The following is a 24,949-nucleotide window of genomic DNA, read 5'->3' as shown; positions in this document are numbered from 1 at the left end:
CAGTGACTTGCCCAGGGTCACGCAGCCAGATCGTGTCAGAGGTGGGATTTAACCCCAGGTTTTCTTGGCTATGAGTCCAGTTCTCTATCTATCCACCATTTGTGTATGGGGTACTCAGGGAGATTTGGTACTTACGGTATGAGGACGTGCTGAGCCCTTTTCAGGGCTGCTCATCTACCTTTGATGTCCACCTCTCACCCAACTCTCACCTATGGGCCCAAGAAGCTGGAGTATGTACAGTGGCCACGCTGAGGTAAGATCGTACTGGCAGGGGTAACTGACAGGCCTCAAAGCCTCGGTGAGGCAGGGGGTGTCTACCCCAAGCATATGAAGACTCCCCCAGTGGAATGGGCAGATGAGAACAATTTGTCCCAAGGACCACGAAGGCGGCTGAAGCAGGCGCTGTGAAGTGCTTAGAGCTTGACCGGACATCAAAGAGGCCAAGGTCATCCACTGCATCCCGGGCCATCACCAATTGTCTTGACTTTTGTCCTGCCGCTGGATTTCCGTGACTCAGGAAGATGACTTTGTGCACCTCTGTTTCACTTAAACCAAATCCATGCATGAGTCAAGACGATGTCACTGGTCCTCTTCGAGAGTGAAGGAGGATGAACAGCCCTCTCGTTATTTCATTTCTTCCCCACCAACAGCCTTGTCAGATAGACAGGGCAGGTGTTATGATCCTTCTTTAACTGGTAAGGAAACACTGACTCAAAGTGTTAAAGCGACTTACTTAAGGTTCTGCTGCTGGTCAGTGTTGACTGTATCCTAAATACTTAATAAATACTGACTGAATGATGGATCATGGCAGAACTGGGACTAGAACCCAGGCCTCCTGACTCTGAGCCCAGCTCTCTGTCGTTGTCTTCATCTGCCTCCTCCTCTGTCATTCCATGGTGACTGAAAACCCCTTCACAGCGAGCAGCTACAGAGTGATGCAATGGTGCTGGTCGGTCTCAATAGTCAGAAAAGTTTGTCTGGCCCCAAATGAAGTTTAAGGCCTCAGGGCTAAATGCTGAATGAAGAAGTCAGAGAATTCCATTATTGAACCTGTTCTAGCCTCTGGTCATTGGGACAGTCTCAAGATCGGTTTACTTTTTTATTAAAAAATTTTTAATGAACAAAAATCTTCCTATCTTCCCCCCTTCCATTGATAAAAACAAAAGCAAAAACCAGAACCCCCTCCAAACAAATATGCACAGTCAAGCAAAACAAATTCCTTAACATTGGTCACGTGGGATCAGTCATGTTTGCTGATGCCCATGAAAGCCAACATAGATCACATTCACACAGGTGGGCCTGCCAAGGAAAGTGACCTCTCAAATCACCTACCATCCCACCTTGAGCAAGCAGGCAGCCAAAATCTGTGAGCGCTTCTAAAGCATCTTCCCCTGTGAGACGCTGATGGGTTAAATGTTTCTGAGGAGAGGATTACAGCAGTGTACAATTGCTCCTGTCTTCCCAGATTTTCTCTTCATTTCAGAAGCAGCATGATAAAAGTGATGCAACTTTTTCTGCTGTTACCCCAGAACGCTTAAGGGGGAGCAATAAATAGGTAACAGTTTCAGAGAGATTTTGGCTCCATACAGGGAATGAGCTTCTGTGGGAGATAGTGAGTTCCCTGTCGATGGAGGTCTCCAAGCAGATGTTGGATAATCACTAATCCCCAGGGATATTGCAGAGGCAATTGCTATTTAGGCTCAGGTTGAACTTGACCCCTGAAATTCCGGCGCTTTTTTGATTCTGGACCTCAGCGCATTGCATGCACTGGATCCTTCTGTACCTCTCTAATTAGAAGCACTCTTGCTGTTTTGTGGACCACATCTGGTGGAGATGCTTACCACTGCAATCTCCAGAATTAGTATGGACACATGCACAGTGGAGAAAACACAAGTGGGAGACCCAAGTGAGATATATATTGAATGGAAAGCTGATTCATTATGTCTGGGAAGTTTTGATATAGTCTTCTTGTCCCTCCACCACTCATTATCTGTGTGAACACATCTAACCCTCTTCAAGGTTTCTCACTGCAAAGAAATTGAGCATACAAATACTCTTTTATCATAATCACCCTGGCTCCACAAGGTAATTCATAAAAGAGCTAAAAATATATTGAAATTCAATATTGTTTTAGTCCAAATCAATATTAATAATTGTTTGCATTTTTAAAGTGCAATTTGCAATTGAAAAATGTACAAAGATCAACCAGTAGTTGCTAGCGCATCAAATTTCCCTATTAAAGGCGCAATTCTTTAACTTAAAAATGTTTCTCCTACAACAAGAGATGGCATTGATCCACACACAATGGCCATCTATTATTTACACAGACAACATTAGAACTTGCCTTAATTATGCATGAGCTGAAAGGTCAGTAACTTTCATTTTTAAGTTCTTGATTGTTCCAAGGAAAAGGTGTCTATAAATACACCAGAGTCCTGTAAGAAGGCTCCATGTAGACCAGTTCTCCTCAAGTTGCTGTTCCCAGCTGTGTATTGACATGGAGAGGGATCAAAGAGGGTATCTCTAAAACCACTGGCTGCCCAAAGGCCCAATGCTTGTCTCCCAGGGGTAGACTGAACTGTTTCATGTGAGAAGGATAATAAGACCAGATGTGCCCAGTGGTAATTGCAGCTAAGAAAGACTGGCTCACTTGGCAGATCTCTCTGTGCATCCAGGCACTCCGGGTAGGTGTGATCCCCTTGGTCAGAGATTATCAGACAAAATCATTTCCTGCCTGGCCCTCCAGCTGAGTGAGATCTGGACAGAGAAAGGGATAGGCAGACCTGTCTGAAGGAAGCATTTAGAAAGCTGAACTTGATCTCCGTGGCCAAATGGTCCCTTTAAGCAACAGTCTCAGAAGCAGATCAACCCAAGGACCATTCAATAAAGATAAATTACAACCATGATTTGTGATAAATTAGGGAGGAAGGGGAGGTAGGCATCCCAAGGGAGTTTGCATGACCCGGTCTCAGCGTTTCAGAAACTCCCGGCTCCACAAGCTTGGTGTCTTGCACATAGTAAGTACTTAATAAATGTTTGTTAAATTGAATTAAATGTGAACCAGGTATTAAAACTCTTTGATTTATGGTGAGGCTAAATGCTTAACCATTGAATATGCCTTCATTTAAAACTGCTAGAGAAAAAAGAAGTGTGAATAAAGCCCATTAGATTCTTCCAGACTGCACAAGAAATTTGACTTTCCTAGGCTTCCACAGTGTCATGGCCAGAGTCGATAACTAGGAATGGAAAGGTAGAAAGGTAGTAGTATGGTATAGTGGGTAGAGCATTGGACTCAGAGTCAGGAGACTTCTGCAGCAAACATTTATTAGTTATGTGACTCTGAATAAGTTAGTTAACCACTGTGGACATCAGTTTCATCATCCGTAAAAAGACATTACATGGCTTCAAATGTTTCTTCCAGCTCAGTCTATGATCCTATGAATTCTTGCTCCCCAGGCAAATTTCTTTGCAGGGGAGGGGGACAGGGAGGCAGAAAGCAGTGTGATCTTGGGCATAATTGGAGTGAGGGCAACCTCTCACCCATATAGTCCAGGCTTAGATGAGAAGGGTACTATATCAATGGGAAGGTGAGAGTTGGCAGTGTGGACCAATAGAGAACCATAGGGACAGTGGTCCATACAAGGAAGAAGCATCTCCCTGCCTTATGTTGGCACTTGGGGGCAAAGACCTGATCATCCCACATGGTATGAAGCTAAAATATACTTTGGGCCCTATCTCCTTGACACTCCCTCCCCCCACCTCCCTCCCTAAAATGGCTCTTCAGTTAGTGTTTACTCCATAGGTTCCCAAAGTGGGTGATATGGCCCCCTGGGGGTGCTGGAACAATGGGGAGAGGAGCAATAGTAGCCTCGGTTGGGATTGGGGGGCACTGAATAAAAATAAGGGGGCAGTGGAAGCATAAGGAAAGAAGAGAAGATAAAAAATTTTTGAAAAACCATTTGTACATGTTTCATGTGTTCTACAATGGAGTTAAAGTCATAATGATTACATTATTTTCCAAATAAACACACAAAATGCAAGTTACAACTGACAGGTCTTAACAAGCAAGTGTTGGCAGGTGAGGGAATAGTGCATCGTTGGGAAGCCAAGCATGCATTGGCAGGAATACGTGCTGTGTAATGACTTGCTTACAATGATACTATATGGTCACGTAATGCAATATTGCATCATCAAAATTTCAATGCAGGAAAAAAAATCACAAATTTACAATAAATTATTAAATTTAAGATGCATCATTTTGAAAAAATATTTTATATTTTTTGAAATGACACAAATTTCAAAAAAAAAACTATTAAAAGGTTAGAAAGTAGATTTCCAGGGGGCATGCTGAGTAATTTTTTTTAAAAGGGGGCAGTAAGCCAGATAAGTTTGGGAACCTCTGTTTTATTCAGTCAAATGACCACCTTCCGCAGCTCCTAACTCCCAGGGCACTCAGGCAGCACCAGGAAGCAACATGTAACTAGGAGTCTAGGGACTTGGGATTCATTCCACCAAGGGCCTCCTGTTAATTAGCTCTGAGACCTTGGAGAAGTTACTTCTCCTTGACGGAATTGTGGATCTAAGAATTGGAAAGCACTGAAGAGTCCATCTTGTCTCACTCCCACTGAGAAGCCTTTTTACAACCTTCCCAACAAGTGTCCATCCAGCCTGGCGGGAACACTTCAAAGGAAGAGAGCTCCCCACCTCCCAAGGCAGCCAGCCTGGTCCACGTTCAGACAGATCTAATTGGTAGGAAGTTTTCCCTTATTCCAAGTTGAATTCCCTATAACTTTTATCCCTTGTTCCTAGTCCTGCCTCCTGGGTCCTGATGGAACAAGTCAAACCCTCTCTCCCACATCTTCAAATTCTTGAGGAGAGCTTTCATGTCACCCCTTGCTCCAAGACTTGTCTCCAAGCTAAACATCCCAAGGTCCTCCAACCATCAGCCAATCAACAAATATTAATGAAGTACCTGCTATGCCAGGATTATTTACATTGCTGAGGATACAAATACCAAATTATGAAAATGGTCTCCTCTCAAAGAGCTTACATTCAATGGATCCTGGGAGGATCATTCAACTAATCCTCTCTAAACTTCGATTTCTGTGGCTATAAAATAAGCATACAGTTCTTGTTTCACCTACCTAGTTTGAGATTGTGAGGATCAAAAAAAAGGGGGGGGAAACAGTTTATGCAAAAATGTGGGCCTTGTAAAACTTTAGAAATCCCAGAGGATTTCTTTTGGCTGCCAAATATTCTCACCTCAATCCCCTCTTTCCCTGGAGGCCTTGAGGTGTTTACCATTCTGCCCTTCTTAATGCTCACAGTAGCTCAGAGATTCAGAACCTGGGGACCCACCAGACTTCTGAATTCCCCCATGGAGGAGCAGGAGCTAAGTGGAGTAGGTGATTCACAAAAAGTGAATTCTGGATCCAGCCATCCTGTCCCAAGGTCCCAAAGGTAGGATCACTCAGGGAGACTTGTAGAGATACTCCAGGAGCATCCCACAGATGGCAGAGATGATTATGATTGATCTCTGCTCCATGACGTAGGCAGAGGCTGCTAGGGTAAAATCCCCAATTGTTGTTAAAAAGAAACTAGTGGAGCAACGGCCCTGAAGTCGGGAGGACCTGAGTTCAAATCTGGCCTCAGACCAAACACTTGACACTTACTAGCTGTGTGACCCTGGGCAAGTCACTTAACCCCAATTTCCTTAAAAAAAAAATGGCCTCTTTAGGGCAGCTAGGTGGCGCAGTAGATAGAGCTCCAGCCTTGGAGTCAGGAGGACCTGAGTTCAAATGTGGCCTCAGACAAATGACACTTACTAACTGCGTGCCCCTGGGCAAGTCACTTAACCCTGATTGCCTCACCAAAAAAAAAAAAAAAAAGAGAGAGAGAGAGAGAGAGAGACTGGTGGTGTCACTACACTGCATTGAATAGGAACCAAATTCGGTGTTAGAAAAACCTGGGCTACAGTGCTGCCTCAAATACCTGTAGCTATGTGACCCTGGATAAGTCATGTAAGTCACAGCCTGAGTTTCTTTATCTGTATAACAAGGTGGTTAGGGCGATGATGTCTAAAGTCCTGTCTAGCTTTAAAATCTGTGATCCCTATGGTAACATAAGAACTGAGAAGTAAATTCTTGCTTGGTCTAGAAAAGGAGCAGATTGGTGTTTGCAAAGGCAAACAGAAAAAAATTAGACATAGACCATCACAGCAGAAAGGACTCTTTTGGATTCATTAGCCCTACCCCCCTCACTCACACTCAGCCCCTCTCACCTTTTACACCGAGGAAAAGTCTCCCAGAAGTGATTTACTCAGGATCACCTGAACCCAGATCTCTTGGCTCCTAGCCTAAGCCCTTCTCCTGCTCCTTCCTCTCCCAACTCCATTTCTTTCATATCATTTGCAGCATACCTAGGTAGCCTGGTAACTATTTTTATGCAAGTCTAAAGTCTGTAGGTAATCTTTGCAGATTTAATGTTACCTTTAGTGCTTTGTGTTAATTGGCTGCAGAATTTTAATGAGCTAAAATTGAGAACAACACGGAGCGAGCCCCGTCTCAGGAATAAGTGGGAGCTGCGAGTCAGAATCTCCCTAAGCAAACAGATGGAGGTGGAGCTCTCTGGGGGAGGATGTTTGTACTGTTTCAGGGAGAAACAAATTAGCTGAGATGGCTGTGGCATGGAAGCTGAGGAGGGCTTGGGAGAGGTGAAGCAGCCAGATGCGCGCAGCTATAGGAAGCTAGGCTGACGAGAGCAGCCTCCCAGACCACTTTTGGGCACATCGAGCCTGAGTCGAGGTTAGGGCAGTCATGGATTTCTTTCTCCTGCAGAAGTTGCCATAGCAGCCTCACTTTCACCCTCTGTGTGGGGGAGGGAAGGAGCACCAACTGCCATGTGACAGACAGAATTGTGTACAGAACTTTGCAAGGGCAGATGTGGTCTGCAAAGGCAGCAGAGGGGTGCTTTCTGCATAACTGGGGCAGGTGGGTGGATAGACCTCTGCTTCTGATCCGGAGCCTGGAAGTGGTGGGTGGAGGTGGTGGGTGGAGGTGGAGGTGGGTGGTGGTGATGATGAGTGATGCAGTCTTGGAAACCAGAGCTCCCCCACCTCCCTCAGGTATCTCTGCCCTGGGAGTCTATCCATCCACTCCTGCAGGACAGAAATCTCTGCTGCAGGTTTCATTTATATGTTGCTTGGACCCTGATGGGACTCTTCCCCAAAGGGTCGAATTGAAATGTCCAACGAATGAGGAAACAAAATGAAGACACATCCCTTAGCTACGGCACTGGGTGTAAGGTTAAAAAGTTAATTGGATTTCTGTTTGCTAGGTCATGTTTTTTGTTTGTGGTTTTGTGGGAGGTACTTTGTTTTTACAAAAATCAGTGATGTTAACAGGGCTGATTAGAGAAGGCAACACGGATTTTTGACAACTGAGCTTTGCTGTCCAGGTCCCTCCCTGCCTTCCAATAATCCAGTTCTCCTGTTTTCAAATAGGCAGGCTGTCTCTGTACCCCCAGTGTAGCACAATACCTAGTGTATAATAGGCACCTCATTTAATTAAATTGAATTGAATGAAGGTTTGGAGAAAGATTTCTTTGTCTTTAGAAAACCACCCCTTCCTCTATGATGGTACCCATTAATCCAGAGCTGGCTTCCTTCACACTATAGTAGGCATCCTTACTTTTGAAATCAGAAAGCAGTTCTACTGTTCTTTGCCATGCTGGATGTTCAGAAGGGGCTTTAAATGGGGTGTGTATCTCTATCAGACTGCATGTATGCATGTGTGCAATGCTTGCTTGCACACATGTATGACTGTATGCTGGGTATGTTTTGTGCATATGTGAATACCATAGCTAGGTTCTACAGATACATATCTATGTGTATCATACATACACATATATGTGTGTGTGCCATTTGTATGAATGTTTATATCTTTTGTTTGGGTGGATGGATTATATGTTTGTGTATCTGCACATTCATGATCATGTCTGAACTGTGCACATTTGGGTGCCTGTTTAGAAGATATACTGCTACCCTGTCCTCTTGCCCTCGCTACCTGAGTTTTCTTGTTGGGAACTCAGTGGTGCTTTTCCGGTGACACAAATCCTACCACCATCTGTGTGTTCTCACCAAGGCAGCTACTTTGGCGTGGAAAGAGTGATGTGTGGAAAGCTGAGCAGGCTGGGTTCCCTCCCTTGCTGTGAGGAAGATGTGTACCTGTTGCAGCTTTTGTTCAGCTTTCCTCCTGAGCCCCTGTGGGGAGGGAACCTCCCTGGAGACTGAAATCCAAGGCAACAGCAACAAGCTGGGGATGGGTTTGACCCTTGGTGGCTCAGGGACAATGTGACACAATGTGGGCTGCATTTAAGAGCAGGGAGCCATCTGGCACCATTGTCTCACCGGGCTGAGGCTGGCTGTGATATATGCCAACAAGCAGCATGGATTTCTGTGTTTAACAGAAGCAGGGAATGCGCCTCCTCCCCTGGGCTCCTGGAGGAGGCAGGAAGCTCACAGTTTATTCCCATCAGTACCAGCAAATTGGGCTGTTTGGAAGGTGGGAGGAGAGGAGTGTTCACGCTTTGCTTTCCAGCTGCACCTGTTCAGGACAGTTAGTCAGTGACCCTTTTCTGGTGGGAGTTGCTTTGACCAGTGCCTGTGAGGGAAAGAGGGACTCCTTGGCCTCTCAGTTCTGGGAAGCAGCTGGGACAGAAGGCCAGAGCAACCTTTCTAGGAAAAATTCCCCAGGAAAGATTCCAGGCCAACTGTGCCACTACCCAAACTCAACTTTAGTCTATCCAGGAAGAGAATCCCTTCCTGACTTCTAAAGGCTTATGTCTCCTGGATCTTAAAAGCTCCAGGGTCGAGGGAAGTACAGGTTGGGCATGCATGGGGGGAAAAAAAAGTGTTCATGTTTGCTGAGCTCACAGGCCTAGGGCAGGTTAATTAAAGTCAACTGAGTGAAAAAAACAATTACATGGAAGTGAAGACAGGAGAAGCCTGTACCTGTAATTTAGAACTTCTTAAGGTCTGTGCCAGCCTTGAACCTTGAGCTCATTCCCTTCTGTAGTATTGGAAGGGGTGCAGGACAGAGGGGGTGGGGAGAGAAGGAAGAAAACCGTCTGTGGCTCCCCGTTTTGCTGCACCACGTGGCCCCTGGCAGCCTGCATTTTAATTGCCTTGTGTTGAAGTAGAAGGAACTTGTGGGCTTTCATCTTCTCCTCCCCCCAATACCAGGACCCTGGGAGGTCCTCTTATATTCCTGATTAACTCTCCTCTCAGTGACTCCATCCGGGCCACCACAGCCGATGATGGGTTGTCTGTCAGACAGTTGCACTTGTGGGAACTTTGCCAAGAATGTTATGAACTGCAAAGCTGTTATTACTCTGAATAAAATATGTCTGTGTGAGTGCACAGACTTGGGGGGAGGCAGGAAAACTTCCTATTGCAAAGCAACACTGGCCCTTCCCCAAAAGAAGCTGACCGAAAAAATAAAGTCCATACCAATAAAACAGGAGTCCACTGCCCCATCATGGCCTTGTTCAGGTGCTTCTCCATATTCCTGTGGTCAGTACCCCACTGCTGGATAAGCCTCTGGATAACCCAAAATGAAGAATAAAAAAAAAGGTAGACAGTGAAGAAGCCAGAATGGGGGTATCTAGCAAAGTGTAATGGCTGAGCACCGGAAAAAAAGAAGGCGAGCAGGAATAGTGCAGGGGACCAGCAATTAACTGTACTTAGAAACAGAGTGGCCTTATGGAAGAGGTCAACATGTCCATTCATTTCTGACCAGCAGAACTCAAGGCAGGCTCACCCTTTTGCCATGTCCCTGGCTCCATCGCTCTAATTTGCACCATGCTGATGGGGTGCAACGGATTGCCAGCTGCCTCCTGCCTGATTTCCTCCAGGCCTCTGACCTGCGCTGGGATGGACAGGGCCCAATGACTGCTTTCTGTCCTTCCTCCATCTCAGGGCATTCTGGAGGCAGTGAGGGGAGCAGAGGGGAATCGTGGCATTGACAGAAGTTATAGCTAGGGGTATTTCATGTTAACTGCCCACTGCATCAGCACCAAGTTTCTATCGATAAAAACTTCCAAGGTTTATTAACATGCTACCTTAGTGCGTGCGAGTGGCAGCTTGGCTGCGTGATGGACAGTCTCCACTTGGAGGGAGCCCATTAGAGATTCCATCCTGCCAGCCCCTGTCAGCTCTGATGCCTGCAACCCCCAGGAGGAAAGAAAGGACAAACTATGTTCCTGGCAAAATCCTTAGCTCCCACACGCAGCCTCATTTGACTGAACATGTGACTGAGCTCTGCTTTAAGCCAGATACGTGACTGATAACACTCAGCAAATATATGGCAGTGTCCATTTGGACATCCTCTACCTCAGCCTCGCTTTTCCATCTGAGAAATGGGTATGCCTACCACTCAGACTCAAATTGAGATTTCTGCTTCCCAAGGGAAATTGCTAAAGAACATCCCAAAGTTCTCACTTTTTTTCTGATCACTCAACATTTCTTCATATATCCACACACTGCATTTGGCGCCAAGGCTTCAGCCAACTTCAGAGCCAGCTGAAGCTTCAGTAAGATGCCAAGGAGGCAGCTCACAACAGTGGGAAGAAAGCCTAGGGCCGGGACTCAAGAACCTAGGCTCTTGTTCCAGCTGTGTGACCTTGAACAAACCATTTCCCACCTTTAAGCCTCAGTTTCCTTATCTGGAAACCGAGGGGACTGACCTATATGACCTTTCAAATTTGGCATTCAAAGAGCTCAAGACTGGGAGTGTGAGATAGGAGTCCTAAACCCTGATACTTGGACCACTTCAGGGACTAAAGGTCACCATAGCAGTTGTCCTGACTTGACCCTGATAATCCTTCTCAAGAATGAGGGGAAAATACAGATGCTGCCAGAGCTGTAGCTAGCATGGGACAAACAGTGCTTTGCCCTCAGGTGTCAAAATCCAAGGAGCGCAATTCCTCCCTTAATGGTGTGCTTCTGTTATTTTTCTCAGTGGCAACCACTGTCTTCTGTTTCAATACCTCACAGTTGTGCGAAAGTATAGGGTGCAACTGATCCTTTAGGACAATCTGTAGAATAGGTTTTTCCTGTCCCAGCCTCCTTGGTGGGATTCACTTTGGTACCTCCATGGTCCTCATACTATTGAACCGTCTGTCATCTTTCATGCAACCACATAACCCTTCCTCACCCTTACCATTTATAAAAGTGCACTGTGCCACCTCTACCCCAGACCTTCCATCTTTGACATCCCAGTCTAATCATCCATAGTGTTCTGCCCCACTATATGCTTCCACCCATCCTGGACTGTTTTCCCCAGATGCAATTTTAGCCAGCTTATGGTTGTGGGTGTTGCTTGGAAGAAGCAATAAAGAGAAAGAGGATCAGTCATTTACCAGTGCAAGCAAGAAATGATCTACCGACTATTATGCTGTAAGGAAAGACGTCTGTTGTTATATTGTAATAATGATAATTACATTACAATGGTAATGCCTGCTATTGTACCATAATCAGTACACCCACTCTCAGAACATGGTCATCTTGTTGTTGTTCAGTCGTTTCAATTGTGTCTGACTCTTCCTGACCCCATTTGGAGTTTTCTTGGCAAAAATTCTGGAGTGGTTTACCATTTCCTTCTCTAGCTCATTTTACAGGTGAGGAAACTCAGGCAAACAAGGTTAAGTGACTTGTTCAGGGTCACACAGCTAGTAAGTGTCTGAGGCCACATTTGAACTCAGGTCTTCCTGACTCCAGGCTTGCCGCTCTATCCACTATGCCACTTAGCTGCCTCCTAGCAGCACCCTCTCCATAATACCATAAGCAGCATGCCCTCTATATTACCAGAAATCGTGTGCCTGAGATTGTACTATAAGCAAGTCACTCCTTGTCCTACAGCAGCAGTACCCCCAAAGTCATACCGTAAATAGCATGTCTGCTGTCACACCATTAATAATACACCCACTCTGGTGGCATATACAGTGTATCCACCGTTTTCCTGTAAACAGTGCATCCACCAGTGAGCAATAAGCAGTGTACCTACTGTTACACAGTCAACAGCATGCCCATCATCCAATATATAAGCAGTGTGCCCACTGGCATGCTGGCAATGGTGTACTCATCATTGTACTATGAGCAGAACACCTAGTGTCCTCTGTATGTGTTCATTTGATGGGAGGCCATCCAGCCTACTGACCCTCCTTGTTTTATGGATGTTGCCTTGAGAACCATTTATCTGCACCCATTTCTCTCAATTTCCTTATCTCCAGAATGTGGCCATCCCAACTGTGATTGCTCAGAGAAATAACTGGAAAATATGTCTAGTCAGTGGATAGAGCATTGGACCTGGAGTCAGGAAGGCCTTCGTTTAAGTCCAGTCTCAGACTTATTGGCCATGTGGGCAAGTCGCTTAATCTCCACCTATCTCAATTTCCTCATCTGTAAAATGAGGATAATTATGGCACTTATCTCCTAGGGTTGTTTTGAGGATAAAATGAGATATTTGTAAAATGCTTTACAAATGCTTTAAATGTTATATAAATGCTAGCTATTATTACTTTTCGAGAATTGGTGGACTGTGGGTGCAGATGGTTGCATATGTAGTCAGTTTTAGTCATTTTGTTGGTTGGGTTTACTTAGTATTTTTCTTTGAGCTAAGAGAAGATTTGGAGGGACCACTATTGATAATGACAATTGTGCAAAAACAAAAACAAATGCATTAATAGTTTGTTTGTGTAAAGAATACAGACCTTTAGGGGGCAACTAGGTGGCACAGTGGGTAGAGTACTGGCCTTGGAATCAGGAGGACCTGAGTTCAAATCCAGCCTCAGACACATAACACTAGCTGTGTGACTCTGGGCAAGTCACTTAACCCTAATTGCCTCACCAAAAAAAAAAAGAGAGAGAGAGAGAGAGAGAATACAGACCTTTAGAAAATCATAAGGAAGAGCTGTCCTTTTTGCAAATAGGTCAGAAACATATTTTCTGAACGATCACAGATGTCCTACTCTGATATGTCATGGTGGTCTGGGAGTAACCTTAGGCTCTTGAAGACTGTGCTGACACTACACAGACTGTGACAGATTCTACAAAGCTAGAAAAGCTTTGTGAATGGCCCTGATAAAAAGATGGCACTTTCTGTTCAAGGATCAGCCTAGCTGAATGCAGAGAAGTGAATCACTGGCCATTTGACCTCTAGGTAATCCATTCTTTGGCCATGGGAACCCATGCAACAAAGAAAAAGACAAGCTGACCTGCAATTCTACATGGACCCCTCCTGCGTCCCCAAAGATCACTGAGGAGTAGCACAAAAGCCATCAGAGTGTAAAGAATCACATTGGTTTTAGACCCTCTACAAATGTCAGCTTAACTGATGGTTCTCTAAATGTGAGGTCTCTGTCCAGATCCAGAATTCATATACTACTGGAAGAACTAAGCCACATCTGTATTGATAGCCTCTCTACAAATGACATCAGAACACTTCCTTAGAAATTGTAAGTAAATGGAAAGATGACCTAAAGATTCTCCCTGGGGAAGAAAATAGTTTGGCAGAGTTGGCTTCATTGGGTACCCAAAGGCAATAAGAAACATTATTTTATGGGATACTTGGTCATTTCATTTTGCAGGGTTCATGATGAATGTAGGCAAAAAAAATTATTAAGATAATTACCACTTTCCAACATCTGCAAAGTATAAAGTAAAGAAATGCTATGAAGAACTTCAAAAGATTCTCTGAAATAAATCAACATATACCTTAATACTTGGTGATTTTAATACAAAGATGAACAGAGAGTAGTATAGAGAAAAATATGGTTCAGTATAGAAAAACGCAAGAGTACCAATACTTACAGTTTACTCAGAAGTCTCATCTATATATCAGAAATGCTTGCTCTTTTTCAAGAAAAGAGTCAGAAAATACTGGGCATGGTGAGCACTGAGCAACATCATAATAGGAAATGACCTTTTCCTGATAGAGAATTCAGTAATTGCTAATTATGGAAATGGGGCAGCTAGGTGGTACAGATAGAGTGTCAGGCCTGGAGTCAGAAAGACTCATTTTCCTGAATTAAAATCTGGTCTCAGACACTTACTTAGCTGTGTGACCCTGGTTAAGTCACTTAACCATGATTGCTTCAGTTCCCCATCTGTAAAATGAGCTGGAGAAGGAAATGGCAAACAATTCCAGTGTCTTTGCTAAGAAAATCCCAAATGGAGTCATGAAGAGTCAGACAGGATTGAACTGACTGAACAACAACAATTATGGAAGTAATTTCCAAATAAGATTATTTTGTGCAATCATACTACCAATACCAAATTAGAAGAAAGATAAAGATGAGAGGACACTGTATGCAATTGTTGCAGCACTAACCCAACCTATTTAAACTAGCTATTGATGATGAAAAATGAGAAATGGATAAAAGTAAAGACACTGACTATGATTATCACTTCTTAGAAAAAAATTAACCAATATAAAATAATTGCCACAGCACAGAGGTCAAAAAAGCCAAGAAGGTCCGTCAGCTAGCAAATAATTAATCTCTTTGCCAAGTTAGAAGGAATAGCAGTCAAGTACAATACTGACTTCAAGTACAAGCTCATTTGTGGAGCATTATATAGTGGAAGATCAAGATCATCTCACAAAATGAAAAGCAGTGAAGGGGAAAACAAGTCTGCAGAAACCTTGTCACAAGACCTATCCCAAGGGTATAGAGATGAAACTGGAAGGTTAACAAATAGATGCAAAATGGAGCAGATTTGTCAGAAATTACTATAAAGATCTATTTTTTACCATTCCAAAATGGAACTTAGCCTTTATTTGTCATCAGATAATTCATATTGTAGACATACTCTATATATGTAATGAGTGTGGGAAAAATTTTAGGTGGCGCTCAGAGCTTCTTAAACATGAGAGAGAATGGAGAAAGAAATGCTGCAAATGTATTGAATGTGGGAAAAACTTAAATCAAAGCTCAGACCTTATTCAGCTTCAGAGAATTTACCATGGAAAGAAACCTTATAAATGTAGTGAATGTGGAAAAGAAATCAAGAGGAGCTCAGATCTTAATCTCCATCAGAGAATTCATAGTGGAGAGAAAGCCTATGAATTCTGAAAACCTTTCAGGTGGTGCTCAGGCTTTCTTAAGCACAAGGGAATTCATAATCAAGAGAAAACCTATAAGTATAATGAATGTGACATAGCTTCTGGCATAGCCCAGAAGCTGTTCAGACTCTGAAAAATCGTATCAAAGAGTAACATTTCAAGTAAGATAAATATGGAAAATACTTCAGTCAAGACTTAGTCGTAGACTTGGAACTGGAAGGGTCCTTTAGGGATCCTCTAGTCTAGTCAAATGTCCTGATTCTTTGACCTGTGTTCTGTCCATTACATCATACTGCCTCTCCCACAACTTTGGTAAGATTGCAGAGGAGCATGGAATCTGGAGTCATGACCAACCTGGGTTCAAAACTCACTCCTGCTACCTAGTTCCTGTGAGACCTTGAGCAAAGGCCCTCAGCCCTTCTGGGTCTCAGTTCCCTTTTCTGTAAAATGAGGGGATTGGGCTATGTGATCTCTAAGGGTTCCTTCTAGCTCCAAACCCTGTGACAATATTCATGTTTTAGTGGTTCTAAAGCCTCAGCTGTGTAAGCAACTAAAAACAGCCTACCGGGAAGGGCAGCTAGACCTGGACCAAGTACACACAGAAAAAAAAAATCATGCTGGAGGTTACACGGTTTTGAAGTCACTTAGGAATGATTCCTCAAGATATCTTAGAATGAGATATACCAAAATAATTTGGATCAATAATGAAAATAATAATAATAATAATAAAGTAAAAACAATCATGGATGATATTATCTTCCCTCCTACCCAAAAGAATTATAGAAATGAGACTGAAAGTGACCTCAGAGGCCACATAGACCATGTCCTTCATTTTACAGATGAGGAAACTGAGGCCCTAGGAGATTAAATGACTTGTAGGCAGCTAAGTGGTACAATGGATAGAGTGCTAAACCTGGAATTAGGAAGACCTGAGTTCAAATCTAGCCTCAGACACTTAATAGTTATGTGGCCCTGGGCAAGTCATTTAATTTAGCCTCTTAGCCTCAGTTTCCCCATCTATAAAATGGCAATAATAATCACGTTTACCTTACAAGGTTATTGTGAGGATTAAGTAAGATAATATTCATAAAGCACTTTGCAAATCTTAAAGCATTATTTAAATGCTAGCTATTATTGCCTAAGATCACAGGGGTAGTAAGCAAGGAAGTTGGGATTTGATCCTGGGTTCTCAGGGCCAAGACTCTTTCTACTATACTATGCTGTACCCTGCCACTCCTCCATACCAAGAAAACATCAACAAATACCAACCCACATAACTATTTTCTCATCTTTATAAGATTTTGATAAGAATGGTACTGTAGAGGGTGGGAGTAAAGGGGTTCCTTGATGGGGAAATAAGACAAGAGAATGGGCAGGCTTTCACAGTTAATTTCCAAAGCACACTCTATCTTCACAGTCACATAACAGAGATTTTGAGGCAGCCAGGTCAAGTCATGTTTATTGTTTCTTGAGGGAAATAAAGCATTTGATTCCGTAGAACAAAAAAAAAGCCTTAAAGGTTCTCCTATAATAATTCATTGCAATAATTTGATGAATATTTGTTATGTGCCTCATATATGGAAGGCACTGTGCTAGGCACTGAGGAAACAAAACCAAAAATGAAGTAACCCTTGCTTTCAAAGAGTACATACGTTATATGAATATGTTAAGACCATACAAGATGCCTTGACAGATACCACTTCAGAGACACCATGTGAGTCACCCTCCTCCAGATGGTTCCAGTTTGTCCACAGCCTTCCTAAAATATGGTTCTTACCCCCATGTTCTGGACATGATTCCATTTACTTTTTTTGAAGGCCATGTTCCATTGTTGACTTTTATTACATTTATAGCCAACTAAAACTTATATTTCTTTCACATATTTGCACATAAACACACACCTACATCCTGTGATTCTAATGAATCTTAATGATGGTGATTTTTTTAATCCAAATGAATACTTTTACATTTATCCTGATTTAATTTTATCTTACTTGATTTAACTTATCACACTAGACCAGAGGTTCTTAATCTGGGGTCTATGAACTTGTTTTTTTAAAAAAGTATTTTGATAACTCTATTTCTTGGTTTCCTTTGTGATCCCCTATGTATTTTGTTTTATGCACTTAAAAACATTCTGTGAAGGATCCACGAGCTTCATCAGACTGCCTACAGGACCCATATCAAAAAAGAGGTTAAGAATCCCTGCTCTAGACTATCAAGATATTTCTCGGATCTTGATTTTCAGCTTTATGCCGTTGACAAATTTGATAAGCATGGCATTTATGCATTCATTCTCGCTGTTGCTGTTTAGTCGTTTCTGATTCTTTGTGACCTCATTTAGGCAGAGATACTGGAGTGGTTTGCCATTTCTTTCTCTGCCTCGTTTTACAGATGAGGAAACTGAGAAGCAAACAGAGTTAAATGACTTGCCCAGGGTCACACAGCTAGAAAGTGTCTAACACCAGATTTGAACTCAGAAAGATGAGTCTTCTTGACTCTAGGCCCAGCACCCTGTCTTCTGTGCCTCCTAGCTGCCCTACGTCACTGATAGAAATATTGAGTAGCATAGGGCCAAGGACAGATTCCTGTGACACTTACTAGACACATTGTTCCACATTGACATCAACCTACTAATGACTAATTTTGAGGTGCAGTCATTCAATGAAACATGAATGCAAGTATACCATCTCCTGGCCACTTCATCATGTCCACAGGGATGGCATTAATAGACTTTGTCGAACACCTTGCTAAAATCTAGGTAGTGGGTGTGTAGCTTTTCCTTCGTCTACTAACTAGCCTAGCAAGCCTATCAAAAAAGGAAATGGAGTTAGTCTGAGGTGATCTGTTCTTGATGAAGCCATTCTAGGTCTTAATGATCCATATTTCCCTTTCTAAATGCTTACATACCATCTCTTTAACAATGTGTTCTATAAGAAAGATCCCATATGTACCTAAACATTCACATTTACACTTTTTGTGGTAACAAGGAATTGGAAACAAAGCAGATTCCCCTCTTTTGAGGAATAGCTAAACAAATTATGAATGTAATGGAATATTATTGAGTTGTAAGAAATGACAAATATGAAGAATTCAGATGAGCAGGGGAAGATGTATGTGAACTGATACAGTGAAGTAAACAGAACCAACAAAACAATATATACGACCACAAAATTTTAGCATAATGTACAAAAGAAATGAAGGTAAACACTAGGTAACTACAATGACCAGGTTTGGCCTCTAGAAGAATTGAAAAAAACACAGTTCCTTCCCTTCAGTGCAGTGGTGTGAGTTTATAGGTGTGGGATGTTGCAAATGATGTCAGACGTGGTTGTTATGTTTGGTTAGTTTCTGTGAACTTTTTTTTTCTCTTTTAAAAAGTTTGTTAAAGGATTAGCTCACTGAGTCTGGGACAGAGTGGAATATTGTGGTGAAATAAAAGTTAAGTAAAAATACATCAATAAAAACACAATTAAAAATTTTAAAATAATAACGCACTCTAGAATTTTGCCCAAGTCTATCCTCTCTTTTCTCTCTCTCTTTTTTTTTTTTTGAAAACTGGGGCAGCATCTGTCCTTGCTCAGTTCTTCGGTCTCTTTTCTGTCATCCCAATATCTTGCAGAGGCCATGCACAATGACTGGTAATTAAATCTTCTGGTTTTTTTCATAGCCTATTCATCCAGGGCCTGAGTACTTGTGCTCAGTGAGAACATCTGGGTGCTCTCTTGTCCCCTATCTATAACCTCCTTCACCTTATCTTTGAAGTCCCTATTAAACCATTTTTGTTTGGTCTCTCCAAACTTCATCCTCCTTGACTGAGAAAATAAATGCAAAATAAGAGTCGGGTAGTTCAATTTTCTCTCCATCCTCTCTTATCATTCCTATCTGCCCAGGAAGCAGCCCTATTCCTGCTTTGGTCTTTTTACCTTTGACATGAATCTAAAAAGGTCTTTTTGGTTCTTAGCACTCATCACCGATCTCATTTCACTCTGAGGTTTAGTGCCCCTAATACGATTTTTACAGGACCATGCCACTCTTCTGGGACTCCTGAAATGGAACACAATACTGCAAATGTGTTCTGACCAGGGCAGAGTACGGTGAAATGATAACCTCATTATGTTCTGGATGTGACTCTCAGTAGGCAGCTTGGTGGCTCTGTGGAGAGACCTGGAGTTAGGAAGACCTGAGTTCAAATCCAGCCTTAGATACCTACTAGGTATGTGACTCTAGGCAAGTCACTTAATCCCGTCTACCTTAGTTTCCTCATCTGTAAAATAGAGATAATAATAGCACCTACCTCCCAGGATGGCTGCTAAGATAAAGCTTTGCAAACCGGAAAGCATTAGAAAAATACTAGCTATTGTTATTAATGCAGCCTAAGATCTCATTCGATTTTTGATGGCCATCTCATGCTAGTGACTCCTGTAAAGCTAGCAGTTAGTGCATACTAAGCTTGTTCTCTTTGCTTTCATCTTTTTTGCATGCCATTCTAGAATCTAAGTGGGCAGCTGAATTCCTTGTGCAAAAACAGCTGTCACTTCAGCCAGATTCCTCTGTTCTTACTCATCAGAATCCCTTATGTTTGTGACCTTGTCATTTCATTCTTGTGAGCTTGCTCTCCCTTTCAGGTGGACTTCACCCAGGGGGTCAAATTCAGAGGACCAGCGTTCAAGTCTTGACTCTGCTAGTAGATTACTCTCCTTGAGCCTCAGTTTTCTCATCTGCAAAATAGGCAATAATTCTCACTCTCCTTTTCTCAAATGGCTGTATTATGGATCAAATGAGATAATGTATATAAAGAATTTTGTAGTTATAAATCTCTCTGTGTACATGATTACTGTTATTAAGAAGTCAACTCTCATCAGTCAAGCAGTCTTCAGTGATGTCAGTCTGGTGGGGCAGCTAGGTGGTACAGTAGATAGAGTGATGATGGGCCTGGAGTCAGGAAATCCTGAATTCAAATCTAGCCTCAGATACAAACTAGCTGTGTGACCATGGATGAGTCACTTAAACTCCGTTTTCTTCTTTGTAAAATGGATGATAATAGCACCTACTTCCTATGGTTGTCGTGAGAATCAAATGAAATGATAGTTGTCAAGTGCTTGGTACATAGTAAATGCTGTAGGAATGTTAGCTATTATTATTAGTGTTCTCACAAGCCATCAATCAGTCAACATCACTCTACAAGTGTTTATTTACAGGGATGTGCTGGAGCCAGCTTCTTCAGGCTCAAGGGCCAGTTGCTAAATTTTTGTAGGAAATCAGGGCTTGATTTATTGCTTTGTTGATTGTGTAGACTGAAGAAAGTGATGGAGAAAATATTAATAATGCGAATTTGACTTAAGAGAGTATTACACACACACACACACACACACACACACACATCCAGAGAACTGGTTGTTTAAAATTTACAGCTCATCCTGAAAAGCATCTGCCATATGCCAGGCTCTGTGTTAGGCAATAGGGATATAAAGACAAAAAAGAATGACTCATCCCGGACCTTAAAGAGGTTATATTCTATGAGGTAGACAACATGTACACACACATATGTATATAAATATATGTACATATATATTTGTAAAATATATGCAAAATAAATACAAAGCAAGCAGGAGAAATTTGCCCTCGCTCTTCCCTGAGGAGAGACAAGGAGGGCAGTATTATATAGAAAAGATAGAAATAAACATTTATTAAGCACCTACTATGTTCCAGGCACTGGACTAAGAGTTTTACAAATATGATCTCATTTGCCCTTCACAATAAACCTGCAAGGTAGTTGCTGTTATAATCTTTATTTTACAGATGAGGAAACTGAGGCAGGCAATGGTTAAGTGACTGCCCAAGATCACACACAGAGAGAATGTCTAGAACAAGGGTCTTCCTGACTTCAGGTACAACACTCTATCCAGAGATTCTTTTTTTTTTTTTTTCTGATTAGTCAATGGGGTTAAGTGACTTGCCCAGGATCATACAGCTAGTATGTGTCAAGTATCTGAGGTCAAATTTGAACTCAGGTCCTTCTGACTCCAGAGATGGTGCTCTATCCACTGCGCCACCTAGCTGCTCCTATCCAGAGATTCTATAGAGAGGAAAGTGCTAGATTCGGCATCAAAGGGCTTAGTTTCAAATCCCAGCTCTGTCACTTACTGGTTATGTGATCCTGGGCAATACTTCTCTGGGCCTCCGTTCCCTCATTTATACAATGAGTGGATTAGATGGCCTCTAACATTCCTTCTGGGTCTAAATCTATGATCTTTGACATGGAGGGATATAGCTCTGGATCCTTCATTTAAAAAAAAAAATTTCCTGAAGGGTGTGTGTGAGTGGGTGTGTGTCTGTGTGTGTATGTGTATGTGTATGTGTGTGTGTTGTTGTTGTTGTTGACTCCTGTCTGACTTTTTAATGACCCAATTTAGGGCTTTCTTGGCTGGAGTGGTTGCTAGTTCCTTCTCTAGCTCATTTTACAGATGAGAAAACTGAGGCAAGCAGGGTTCAGTGATTTGCTCAGGGTCATACAGCTCCTAAGTGTCTGAGGCAAGATTTGAGCTCAGGTCTTCCTGACTCCAGGCCTGGTGCTCTATCCATTGCACCATCTAGCTGCCTGGACATATATACATATGTACATATATACACTCAATGCCTGTCTATATCTGTCTATCTGTCTGTCTGTCTATTTATCTATCTTTGCAAGTATAATGTGGGAGCCAGAATCTGTCAAAGGTAAAAAGCAGAGACAGTCTCTTGAGGGTCCTTCTTTGATATCCTGGACCAGCTTGGTAGGCATGAAGTATGCAATTAATTCCCACTTATTCCCCTGGACACATTAATTTTTCCCTAGGGAATATGCCCAAATTTTAGAGTTTTTTAGAGTGAGTGTACTTGGTGACACAAAGCACTGAATCTGGCTAGTTGGTTACGGCGTGTAGAACTCTGTCCTCATCACTGTGAGAGCGTTTAGGTCGTAGGGCATCTCACCTCTTGTTAAGGCTCATTCTGTGTCTAACAAGGGTGAAAATAAAAGTGATGCAGCCAAGGATGTAGACAGGCCTCTGAGAGAATGGCAGTGTTGAAGCTGGCTTCCTGCACCCTTCTCTAGAAGGTGTCACATGGGTTCCATGGTTTCTATTGAATGGCCAATTAGAAGCCAGGTTGGCCATTAGCTCAGTTTGGGTTACACAATAAAGTAAGCAGTTTATTTAGATCACCTGCCCAGCTTTGGCCCAGGCCTTCTAGGACTCTCTAAAGTGATGGTGGTTGATGGTCTGTATCCATTTAACCCTTACAGGTGGTACCAGGATGAATTTGCAACCAGGACAATGAGGGAGGAGGGGACAACCGGCTCAGGAGAGACTTTCTCCAAGTGAGACTAGACGCCTTTCAGACTGACTCTAGTGTGAAAATTATGAGGCTGGTATTAATGTTCGCCTGCATCGTGCTGTTTGGGACTGCAGGACTTGTGGTCTTCATGCACCTGCAGGATCCAGTGGAAATCATCCCTCATCAGACACCAGGTTAGTGACCTTTGCCTCCCCGACTAGTGCTTGTGGTCTCTTCCTGATCAGGGAAAGGTTTGTTCCTTCACAAGGTTGATACAGCTTAGAAGAATCAAGACTCCCTTGATGCTTTCCCAGGCCTGGGCACAGAATTAGCTCTTGGGATCCTGGGCCCACATTGGAGCACAGCATCTTAGCTCAGTGGAGAAGAGTTAGGGCTGGGAACAAGATGGATTGTGGCCAGAAAGGGATAATACTGTTGAGGGTTAAATGCTAGGGGTGCTGGGACCCCAAAATCACGACATGCTGGTCCTGCCTGAAAGTATTCGACCCAAACCTTCTTTCAGCCAAAGACAGGGTTTATTAAAGATAAGCCATATAGGCCAGACTCTGAAGGAATCCGAACATTTGTGAAGCTCGTAAAGACGAGTAGTCATGAGGAAAGAAGTCAGAGGGCCTACATTCAAATCATCTTGTGTGACCTTGGACAAAAGTCAACACCTCTCTTGGTCTATTTCCTCATCTCTAAATGAAGGGGTTAGACTAAATGGCCTCTAAGCTACCTTCCACTCCAAAATTATGACTGTATGAGCCAAAAATAAGAGGCTCCCCCTCTTGAACAATGATCTAGATATGCTGCTGAGTATAATACAGACCATCATACAGAAGGTAATATACACTTTTGTTATAGAAGCAACATCTCCTCTCTGGACAGTTAGGTGGCTCAGTGGATAGAGCTCCTGGCCTGGAGTCAGGAAGACTCATCTTCCTGAATTCAAATGTGGCTTCAAACACTTATTAGCTGTGTGGCCCTGGGCAAATCACTTAACTTGTTTTCCTCAGTTTTCTTATCTGTAAAAGGAGCTGGAGAAGGAAATAGCAAACCACTCTAGTATCTTTGCTAAGAAAACCTCAAATAGGGTTATGAAGGGTCAGACACACCTGAAAAATGACTGAACAACAATCTTCTCTCTGAGTTCATGTGGTGGATAACTGCTGCCACATATATATTTACCACAATACGGAAATTATGGAGGTAAAGATCTAGGTTTTATCCTTATGCTCAAGCATAGGTTCAGACCTCAGAGAAAACCTGAACAATCATCAGGATTCTAACGTTTCCTACAGGAAACTTTGTGCCAGAGTGACAATGAAATAATTCATTTATATATTGCAACCTTGTAGATTCCCCAGGCCATAAAAGTTAAAGAGAAGATAGGTCCATAATCCCATACTTCCTTCAACGTCATAAAAGTTGAACAAACTCAGTTAAACAGAGTCATAATCTCATCTATCCCCTAAGGAAACAAACATCGTAGTCAAACAATAGGTAAATTAAATCAGGTTACAGATTAAACTGCATTTGGAGGATTCACAATTGGCTGATTGTCTCCACCGAGACTGGGACAACTGAGTTTCTTTCTCTGTCTTTTTATCTAGGGAATGTTTAAAACTAAGTAAATTTTCACATCCCATGGGACAGGTTTTGGTTAGGTGAGGTTAATGTCAGCCAAAATTTGCAGGAGGAATAGCTCTGAACTCCAAATAATTAAGAAAAATTAAAAATTCCTGTGACATCTTCCTTCAGGGTGTGGTTTTCACCAGAGTGGTTGGGTTTTCTCCACTGGCCTTAGTTCCTTTTGGGTCTATCTCAGCTTCCTCTAGATGTTCCCCTTCATTTCCCACCCCCTCCCCCATCAACACTGGGTGGTTTGGCAGAAGCTCAGCATAAAGCCCTTTCTTTTTTCAGAACAACACATTCTGGGTTTCTGTGGCCGTGGCAGTAGCACCCGGGGGAAGCAAGGAGAAAATAAGAGGAAAGAGAGTATTCTTTAATATAATTCTGCCGCTCCCCTCCTCCATTTAACTTAGTAAATAGAATTACCCCAAACTTGAAAACATAGTGAAGAAAGGTGAGGAGAGAGGAATAAGGCAGATTTAGTATGAATTAGTGTAGGTTTTGAATTACAGAGAAACTATAAATCAATGCCACTTTATTGTTTTCAAGTATGTACAATACTGTCAGGTGAAGGTAAGGAGTGTTCTAAGTAGAGGCCAGTTGAGATTTGCTTTATTATGTAAATAAGATCAATTTGTAATCAGCATATCGATTGTATGTAAATAGAACTTCTAAAAAGCTTGAAGACTGCTGTTCTCTTACCTAAGCTTAAAAAAAAAAAATCCCTCAAACTCAATCTTTATGTTGATATTGCAAAAGTAAACTTCAGCCCAGATTCTATCTAAATTATCACAAATTTTAAATTAGTAGAGCCCAAATTGAAGTTCTATGTAAATATTAATTACTAAATTAATAATATTGTTAGGACATGTAGTATA

At 42.4% G+C, this 24,949-nt stretch overlaps 1 protein-coding gene across 1 annotated transcript in view; it reads left to right on the top strand.

The window, feature by feature from the left end:
* Window positions 1–24,949, top strand: part of LOC114047190 (carbohydrate sulfotransferase 8-like) — a 205,688-nt gene that overhangs the window by 48,951 nt on the left and 131,788 nt on the right. The window contains exon 2 of the mRNA XM_027867997.1: window positions 22,405–22,630. Coding sequence (XP_027723798.1) covers window positions 22,522–22,630 — 109 coding nt within the window. The 5' untranslated portion in view covers window positions 22,405–22,521. The remainder of the gene's footprint in view (window positions 1–22,404; window positions 22,631–24,949) is intronic.

The sequence above is a fragment of the Vombatus ursinus genome, unplaced genomic scaffold, assembly GCF_900497805.2.
Source record: "Vombatus ursinus unplaced genomic scaffold, bare-nosed wombat genome assembly UNPS02014786.1, whole genome shotgun sequence".
In the NCBI taxonomy this organism is placed as follows: Eukaryota; Metazoa; Chordata; class Mammalia; order Diprotodontia; family Vombatidae; genus Vombatus; species Vombatus ursinus.
The sequence above is the reverse complement of the archived record's forward strand: the minus strand, read 5'-3'. Positions and strand labels throughout refer to the sequence as shown.